This window comes from Dreissena polymorpha, chromosome 13, assembly GCF_020536995.1.
Source record: "Dreissena polymorpha isolate Duluth1 chromosome 13, UMN_Dpol_1.0, whole genome shotgun sequence".
Classification (NCBI taxonomy): domain Eukaryota; kingdom Metazoa; phylum Mollusca; class Bivalvia; order Myida; family Dreissenidae; genus Dreissena; species Dreissena polymorpha.
The window spans coordinates 44,669,898-44,680,163 of record NC_068367.1 but is presented as its reverse complement, the minus strand read 5'-3'; the positions used below and the strand labels follow the sequence as shown (position 1 = coordinate 44,680,163).

Genomic DNA, 10,266 nt, shown 5'->3' with positions numbered 1-10,266 from the left:
TGGAAACTTATTCAAATTCAGAACATGTAAAACAAATGTGTTGTATATAACTGTATATACATTTTGCATAGATTTTCTTTCAAATGATTTTGCTACAACATTACACCAAGCAAAAGCTCTGGAAACAATAAAAAAATCTATATGGGCATGTTAAAAATCTGATCTGACAGCATTTATCAACAAACATGTGTGTTTATGATGGATATTAAAATTCAGAATCTTTGAAAAATAAATTTTTTATTTGATTATATCTTTGGTTTTCACCCATGTAACATGATGTCTAAATGTTAAGAAATATTGCTACAAGTATTTTCATAACTAAACATAAGATGTTCTTCTTCCCACACAACGCTAATTTTGACATATACATTTAAAAAAATCTAAAAGCAAGAGGTTTAATTTTGACCAATTGAGCCGCGTTCTGTGAAAACTGGAATTAATGCATGTGAGTAAAGTGTCGTCCCAGATAAGCTTGTGCAGTCCAAACAGGCTAATCAGGGACTGAACAGGCTAATCAGGGACAGAACTTTCCGCTTTTATGGAATTTTCTTTTAAAACAAGTCTCTTTTAAACAAAAATTCAGTTAAGGCGGAAAGTCTCGTCCAGGCTTATCTGGGACGATACTTTATGCAGATGCATTAAGCCCGTTTTTTCTAGAACACACTTTAATTAATGTCAAGCCTGCATGAAGTGCACTAAGGGGGCACATTTGTAACATTTGAGGCTGTCACCGCTGTTGGGGCTGGTCTCGTAGTGACTGTTGTTGTTGTACTGTTGGTAGTGGTGATTACCGGGGCAATGGTTGAAGGCTTGATGTCGCTATAGCAACTCACAAACTGGTAGGTGTTCAGTGTGGACTCCTCAGAGTGGCCCAGAACGCTGTAGCTACACGTGAACCTGTGAACCAGGGGGAATAATACACTTCAAGTAAAGTCACAGGTTCTATCGCAACTGTCGGAACATTCTTTAAATCTTCCCCAAAAGACACCAAGTACTGGTTCTACCCAGGAAACAGACTCAAGAGCCTTTCAATAAGCCTTAGGCTTTAGATGCAATCCAGCTAAATAAGATAGGTTTAAACTACAGTCATTGTTTTTATGAACTTGTTAAAATTGGCTCCGGTAACAGTTCATCAAAACAGATGGGGCAGAGCAATGTAGTTATTAATTTTATGCAATATTGCAAAAGTTATTGCAAATGTTAAAGCTGGTGCAAACCAACCAACAGACCAACCAACAGACAGGGCAAAAACAATATGTCCCCCACTATAGGGGTGGGGGACATAAAAATGCCCCTTCTCAAGATTACACTACATAAAAAAATGCCGGGCCTCATTGATACAAACATTCCTAAACTTCATCTTCATCGCAGATACTCAACCAATAGAAATTGTTGCTCAAACAAAGCATTCTGATTGGCCTGCAACTTACTGGAACAACATCACCAACTCGTGTGCCCAGCGAATCGGGTTCTGACATGAATACCTGAAAATAAGACATAACGTTCAATGAATATAATAATTAACAAGAGCTTCGCATAACAGGTGCCAATGCTCGGCTGCGGGTGCATTCTTTAATAAATGAAAGCTTGTCAGAATTATTATTTTTTTAGAGGTCACTGTGACCTTGACCTTTGACCTAGTGACCCCAAAATAGGTGTGGCGTGTAGAACAGATCAAGGTGCATTCACATATGAAAATTCAAAGTTGTAGGTGGAAGCACTTTGATTTTAGAGCAAAATGTCAAAGTTTTAGCACGACGCCGGCGGACGGCTGTGGCGGACAACAAGCTGGCTATGACAATACTTTGGGTTTTCTCCGAAAACAGCTGAGCTAAAAAATCACGATGCATCATGCAAATTTCCCATAAATTACACAAGGGAAACGTTTTTTATAATTGTAAGAAACACAATAGTATTTATATTTCATGGCCAATATGATTTGGAACATTATGGCCGATCTAATCAATCCACATCAAATAAAGTTATCACTGGAGTAAAAAAAAAAAGTTTCAATCAATTACAACAAAAATACTGACATTCAGTAAGGAACTAGCAAGTAAGTTCGTTACCTCTATAATTTCAATAAAGGTACTTTGAAATAAAAAAACTTCTTGCAGTTTATTCCACATTATGTGGGAATGTAATGATTCAATTAAATGAACAGATAGAAATAATGATCTAAATGTACTTACACCATATAATCCATTTGATTTGCTCTGTCAAATGTTATTCCAATATCCACATTGTACAGGCGATTTGATCGCATAGGGATAGCTATTAATGATGTATTCTTTGTTTCTGCTAACACCTTAAATAAATTATCAAAAATTGATTACTTAAAATAATTAATTTGTATGTACATGTGTATACCATAATAAATGGCACTAACTATCACAAGTTCATTATTTAGGTACAAAGCAGAGTAATTTGATCAAAGGCTAGTTCCAATGATACCTTGTGTCACAAATGAAAACAGTCAAATAATGTCATTTATCATAATTTAAAAGAGCACATTGGTTACATTTGTATGGTCATTTTTTTTATAAATCAACATTTACCTTGGTATCATACAGTACAGTCATTAAAACACTATTCACTGTAATCTCGAAATAGTTTTGATTGCTCACATTGAATCGATTCTGAAATACAAACAAGAGATGTGTTTGTCAGAAACACAATGCCCCCTACTGCGCCGCTTTGATTTTTGTATTATTATTTTTTATTATATCCCTTTACAAAATATTACTTCCCTTAATAAAATATTTCTTCCCTTGTAAAAATGATCTGTACCTGCCAAATGATAAATAGATATTATCTCCCTTTAAAGCTTGTTACTTCACTTGAATTTGTTTTTTCTGACCTTGAAGGATGACCTTGACCTTTCACCACTCAAAATGTGCAGCTCCATGAGATACACATGCATTCCATATATCAAATTGCTATCTTCAATATAGCAAAAGTTATGGCCAATGTTAAAGTTTTTGGATGGACGGACGGACAGACAGTTCAAATGCAATATGCCACCCTACCGGGGGCATAAAAATAAAAATCACATGATGCATTAGTAACATACGCCTCACTTAATCCTCCTTTGTTTTGAGAGTTTTGTTCATGTTCTTTTCTCATATATACATTTATGAACATAACACTCATATTGTACAAGTACAATACAACATAATCAAATAAGTTTATAAATATGACTGAGAGAGTAAGGGAAATTTAGTTGACCCTTTAAATTTGTAATAAATTACATGTATACATGTTACAGCAGATTATGCAATAATACATGCTTATACTCTTCAACGATTATCTACATGAAGATTTAAGAGGAAAGAAATTTAATTGAAAATAAAACACTAAAGAGCTCACCTAAGGCTGAGGCAAACTATTTATCCAAACTTGAACTGGTGACCTAGATTTATGTGTGACCCAGATTAGAACTTTAACTACCGTCGGTATAATTGTCAAGATAAACATTCTGACAGAGTTTCATCAAGATTGAGTCATAAAGTTGGCCTCCATAGTGGTAAAACGGTTTGACCAGGTTACCTTATGTATCGACCCACCAAACTACAATCACTCTGACCAAGTTTCATCAATATCAAGGCATAAATGAGGATTCTAGAGAGGTAAAAAGGGTTTTCTAACATTTGACCCAGTGACCCAGATTCTAACTATGCCTAGATATTTTCATTCTGGGCAAGTTTCATCAAGGTAAGATAAAAAGTGTTGCCTCTAGTGCAATAAAGAGCTAAATTTTCAACACACAACACATGAAGAAGGGTATCAGGTGACCATAATAGCTCAATATGAGCACTATGTGAAAAGGTAAGCTTAAATGTAAATTGTTTAAAAACAATTTCCTATCACACTAGAAAGCACATTAAAGAGTGCAAACATCCAGCTAGAAAGGTAACTTTATGAACACAATTTTGCAGGAAATTCTAATTGACGTGTCACTCAATAAGGAAATGTTTAGCTTCAAACTACACAATAGAATCAAAGCACAAAAAGCACATACACGTAACTTGAAGGTGACTACACCCTCTGGAACATTTATATACACAGGTCCCACTGGGTCAAGGTAGGGTTGAGTGGTTGTTATGTTAACACTGCGCGGCAGAATGAAGAAGATGAGGAGTCCGGCAACTGTCAGAGAAACAAACACAGCCAAGCAGACCCAGATGTGCCTGGAGTGAGAGTGAGAAATGCCATTGACGCCCAGGGATTGCAATAGTTAGTTACATGTAGTGCAGACAGTCCTGTGTTGCCTTTTAACCCTTTCCCCCATAAAAAGCAAAGTGAAAATGGCTCTTGCAAACAGCATACTAGTTATTCAAAACCAGAACAGCCTGTGAGTAACTCTCAAGTCTGTTCAGGTTTTATGCTGGTTGCTGCTCATCAGTCACAGGTTTGGCGATGAAGCCTTTAAAACTTGAATTAAGTAAGAAAGGTCTTCAATTAAATCTAACTTTCTAAGGGACTACAAATGCATGAAAATACGTTTTTAAGTGGTAAAGGGTTAAGCAACCAATTCAGCAGAACTGCCTCACGACTGCAATGATTAGGCACAGTATAACACACAATATATGTTAGTATTGTACCTCAGTTGTTTTTTTAGCCATTAAATCAGTGTTGAGCTATTATTCATACAAGTTAAGCAATCCAACAGAATACATTTTTATTTCATAACAATTATATTTAATTCATATGAAAAAACATGTTAGTGTAGAACAAAATTGGATTTATTATGACTCTCCACGAATATACTGATTTATATTTAGATACTATATTTAATGGCATTCATTTCAACTCACATTATTGTTAGAACATAAAACATGTTGTGGTTATTTAGGTCATTCAAAATTGATTTGGTGCCACATACCAGTTAACACCATTACAAGTATGAAATTGTTGTTTCGATTTGTAACCCAAATAATTTAAACTTCTGAGTACTGGTACAGGGTCTCACTAGGATTTTAAAACAGGAGTCCTTGGACTCCTTACTTGGGAAAAGTAGGAGTCCAAAACCAAAAAATAGGAGTCCCAATGAATATTGCACTTGTCTTCAAATTTTCAGCAAAAAATCCATATAAATAAAACACGAATATAAAATAATAAATAATATAATTGTTGGTTTTATTATTAAAAACCCAAATACGAAATGTACATTAGGAATCCCACTCATTATGTTGCCTTTATTTTCATTTATCTTTATTATGTTCTCTTTATTTTTATTTATCTTTATAATGTTCTCTTTATTTTTATTTATCTTTATTTACATACACACACCACTTATATACATTTACTTTTTGTAAACAAAACATTATCATTACCTTGCAATGATATTTCCATTTGAAATACCAATAAATTCAACAGTGTTACTCAGCTACTGCAGGATGACATGAATTAAACCTATGCCTAAACAAGATGTGTTTGTGAAACACAATGTCCCCCTATATGACGTTTGACCTTGAAGGATGACCTTGACCTTGTGAAGGATGACCTTAATCTTTCACCACTCAAAATGTGCAGCTCCATGAGATACACATGCATGCCAAATATCAAGTTGCTATCTTCAATATTGCAAAAGTATTAATAAAATAAGCGATTTGGGCAACATATATTTGACCTCTGACCTTGAAGGATGACCTTGACCTTTCACCACTCAAAATGTGCAGCTCCATGAGATGCACATGCATGCCAAATATCAAGTTGCTATCTTCAATATTGCAAACGTATTTATAAAATAAGCGATTTGGGCCACATATATTTGACCTCTGACCTTGAAGGATGACCTTGACCTTTCACCACTCAAAATGTGCAGCTCCATGAGATACACATGCATGCCAAATATGAAGTTGCTATCTTCAATATTGCAAAAGTATTCATAAAATGAGCAATTTTGGCCACATATATTTGACCTCTGACCTTGAAGGATGACCTTGACCTTTCACCACTCAAAATGTGCAGCTTCATGAGATACACATGCATGCCAAATATGAAGTTGCTATCTTCAATATAGCAAAAGTTATTGCAAAATGTTAAAGTTGGCGCAAACAGACCAACAGACAGGGCAAAAACAATATGTCCCCACTACTATAGTGGGGGACATAAAAAACTGCAAGTTGTGAATGGTGTCAGCAGACATAAAAAGGTCTTTGATGTGAATGCTGAGTTGGGGCAAGTTTCTAGGAAGTTAAAACTGTAAAATTGTAACACATCAGCAAGTGGCTATTTCAAAGGCGTCAATTAATACTACATTACTGGAAGCATGCTCATACTGTCAGATAAAGCATCAGGTCTTAGCTCCCTAGAGGATGGGATGTGGGAATACTATCGGACAATTAAGAAACATTACTGCACTCTTGATTTATTTGATGTTAAACAGGTGTGAGGAAATAAATTGTGTTGGCATGAGTTTAAATGGGAGGTTGCTTTACAGGTTTTGTTTGTTAATTGATTGACTTGAAGAATCCAGTTATTTAAAAAGATGCGTCCTGTGGACTCTCAATTGGCTTCCAATTAACGTCATTTTTCGAATTTATGCGTACAAATACGCTTGATTAAGCGTTTCCGAGAGCACAGATTGTTAATGTGAAGGCTTAAATATTACAGCTACAATACCATGCATTGATGTTGCTTCAGTTTTGTAAACTGAACCCAAGTGGTACACTCCTGGTCTAAAGCTAGGACTTATGTCACTTAGATTAAGATTAAGAATACAAGCTTCTAAATTGCAATATGGCGGATGTATCAAATAAGAAATGAACAAAAACATAAGACAAATGTCTCTTCCTAATAAGCATTTATAATATGCATAAGTAGAGGCTTATCTTAACCCTAAAAACAGAGATTAAAACAGATTTAATACAGAGGATCTTAGTACTTTTTGGATTGATACATGTAGCCTGAGCTGGGCAATAGAACAACAACAAAGTCAGCTCTATGCAAAATTGTGTTATTAAGCCAGAACTAAGAGGTTGCATTTAAAAGTCAAAGGTCACATTTAGCCATAAAATAGTAAAAAAACAATATAATACAATGAAATTAGCTGAAAGCTTGAAAAAAGGACAATAAACAATCAGTTTTCAATACTTTGTTCGGGATCATTTTATTTTCTTGCACTTTTGAAGCAAAATACAAGCACTTTCTAAGCTTTTTTTTTCAACCTCTATGTGTATTTTTCAGCAAGCCAGATTTTTAAAATTATTTTTCGAGTAATGTAAACATTGATTTTCAAGCACTTTTCATAATATATTGACAGCTGTAAATTTAGGACAATACTTTTATATGTATGGTGTTGTAATTTTTTTAAAGACCAAGTAATTTTCAATGGAAAATGGAATAATCACTATTAAACCTACGTTCTCCTTGGCCTCAGACGACTGTCTTTCATCGGAATCAAAGCTACCAACATGCCTTCTTGTTCTGCAATTAATGTCAAAATTTTATTTAAGAATGAACAACTGCACTCATGCGCAGGAAATATTATTTGCAAAATTGTATGCATGTCTTAATTATAAACCACACAGGAAAAAGAGATAAAGCACAATAAAAAACTGAACACCAAAACAGTGACTGTTAATTTTTATATTTGAAACAAAGCAGTTACAACGCTATATAACTTTAAACCTGAAGAATTTAAATTCACATGCAACTAAATGCTTAATGGTTGTTCATGAATGATATTGGTGTTTTTACCGGCGTCCCGATATGAGTCAATTTGTTCTGACATTCGTCAACAATGACATATGTTCTATAAGTTCACAAACAAATCCCATTTTCAAGCTCTGTCTAGCTAAATCTTACCATCTCTAATCCCTTTATTGTCCCCTATTAACAACCCACTTCTACTACCCGAGTGCACCAGTGTTTTTTTTTTTAAACCTTATCAGCAATTTATCGGCAAATTATTGATTTGATCAGGAATTCACACCATGGTGTTTCTATAAAAGGGGTCACTAATTGCTATTGATAGATGTGTCGTACTGAAATAAAAGCCAAAGGCGGCCAAATCATGCAAGTCCAAAGATACTGTGCATTATAACATCTAAGGTATCAAACGAAATTTAATTGATCGCTGATTGGTACACATTGATGTTTCACGTTAATTATCCCCCGCCATAGGCGGAGAGATATTGTTTTGGCGTTGTCCGTCCGTCTTTCCGTCCATCTTTCCTTCCGTACGTCCGGAGCCATATCTTGGAAGTGCTTTGGCGGATTTCATTGAAACTTGGTATGAGTATATATATGGATAAGAAAATGATGCACGCCAAATGGCATTGTACACCATCTGTTAATAACGGAGTTATGGCCCTTTGTATCTTGAAAAAATGCTCTTTTTGTGTGTCCGGAGCCATATCTTGGAAGTGCTTTGGCGGATTTCATTGAAACTTGGTATGGGTATGTATATCAATAAGAGGATGATGCACGCCAAATGGCATTGTACACCATCTGTTTATAACGGAGTTATGGCCCTTTGTATCTTGAAAAAAATGCTTTTTTAAGTTTCAAATATAACACTTTTGTGTCCAGAAGCATTTTGGCGGGGGATATCAATTCAACGAATTTGCTTGTTTATATTTGTTTTAGACTGATTTTCAGAAAATAGTGTGTATCAATCTTAATTTAGAATAAACTAAAAATTGGTTGAAGAGGCAGACATCGCATAACATAATAAACACATGTTCAATTGAAATACCCTGTCCCCATCGTATGTCGAATAGAAGCATACCCCACAATTCACCTTATGGAGCCACACGCTTGCACATGGCGCGCATGTTTGTTTCCGGAAAATAGGTAATGTTTGTGTTCATGAAATTCTTAAACACATGTATATTGGCCAGAAATATAGAGTTTTTGTAAGTAACATACTAACTACTGATAATAGTAAAGGTGCACTGATTGAGCGTTTTATGTGTCCCAGCCAGACAATACCGCTTTTTTAAAATGTAAGAAAATCTTTATGAAATTTCCCAATTTGGACCTGAAAATTTTTGGCATGTATGATTCAAAGAAAACATTATAATATTCGCTCATTGAATAAATATCATTACAAAAATACTACGAAGACTTAGGTTGTTTTATAGTCTTGATCACTGTTCGATTACGATTACCGTCTGAAATTACAACCACCTTTCGGTATGCTTCCCACTCCCCGGCATGTGGGGCACGGGACACTGCCCTGCAGCAGCTCAGTGTATCCGGCCATGTCCGAACCGGCCATGTCCAAAGCGTGGTCAGTTGGCCCTGTTGGGGATATTGCGCCATCAGAAAATGTTCGATATCTACCGGAATGGCTGTTATTTACGCTCGAAGACTCCTGCGATCTTAAACAATCCATCATCTTAAACGCGCTTCAGATGTCATTTATATGACCAAATTTACAGTGATTATTGCAATAACTTTATTTCAATCAGACAGACGCTTGCCAAATTATTTTGACAGATTCTTAAAAGGGTTACACATCACTGAGTAACTTATGTAGCGCCGTTTCCGAACATTTCATATGTCAGATTTTATTAGCGAACATTATGTACAGTGTTGTTTAACCCAGTAACTTAAATCAATAAAAAAACGTAATTCTATTATTTTATTCTTTCTAAAAATATGTTTGAACATATTTGTCAATACTATAATGTTATGATAGGTGTTTTTGTGCGACAAATGTTTATAATTTGACGATGTCGGCTGCATTCAAGTTTGTGATCAAAGATATATGATTCAACATTCACGCCGCGTTTCATGCCATTTTTCGTATGAGTGTTGCGGCCTTCCAGATATGTTTGTTGATAACATGTCGATGATGGGTCTGACAGTGTTGGCGAACATATGTTTCGTTTGAAGTTTGTATAAGTTTTCCTAGAATGATATCCCGTGGATGATGGTCCACTCGAATTACCGGTCCACTCTGTTCTAGTATATGTACAAGGTAACAGTGTCCGTGTAGACTGTAGTAGTATATATGGTGTCCGTCTTGCGACCGGGAGGTTACACATTCGATCCCCACTGTATGGATCTTCTTTCGATCTCCTCTAACGACACCCACTACTGGTTCTACACAAGAAACGGTCTCGAGAGCGGTCCAATAAGCATACGGCTTTTAATGCAATCGAGCGAACATAAATAGGTTACGACTGATGGTATTTTACATAATTCCAAAGGAAACACAGGCTACACAAGAGTGTTTTTAAAATTACTGTTCACATCCCAAGTGTCATCATTTTCAACGTCATATCGGAGGCTGACGTATTACTCAAAAGC

The 10,266-nt window shown here is 35.5% G+C and overlaps 1 protein-coding gene across 2 annotated transcripts; it reads right to left on the bottom strand.

Moving 5' to 3' along the window:
• Nucleotides 1–220: 220 nt before the first annotated feature.
• Nucleotides 221–9,461, bottom strand: LOC127856471 (transmembrane protein 106B-like). 2 transcript variants are annotated; one of them, XM_052392689.1, is made up of 7 exons: nucleotides 9,120–9,461; nucleotides 7,368–7,431; nucleotides 4,022–4,190; nucleotides 2,559–2,639; nucleotides 2,193–2,308; nucleotides 1,431–1,484; nucleotides 221–897 (listed from the first exon to the last, which is right to left on the bottom strand). In XM_052392689.1, exons 1-7 carry the CDS (start codon nucleotides 9,271–9,273, stop codon nucleotides 696–698), a joined length of 840 nt encoding a protein of 279 aa, XP_052248649.1. In that variant the 5' UTR covers nucleotides 9,274–9,461; the 3' UTR covers nucleotides 221–695. The 2 variants fall into 2 exon arrangements, with proteins under 2 accessions (XP_052248649.1, XP_052248648.1); XM_052392688.1 differs by having other exon boundaries at nucleotides 9,139–9,461.
• Between the last annotated feature and the right edge of the window lie 805 nt (nucleotides 9,462–10,266).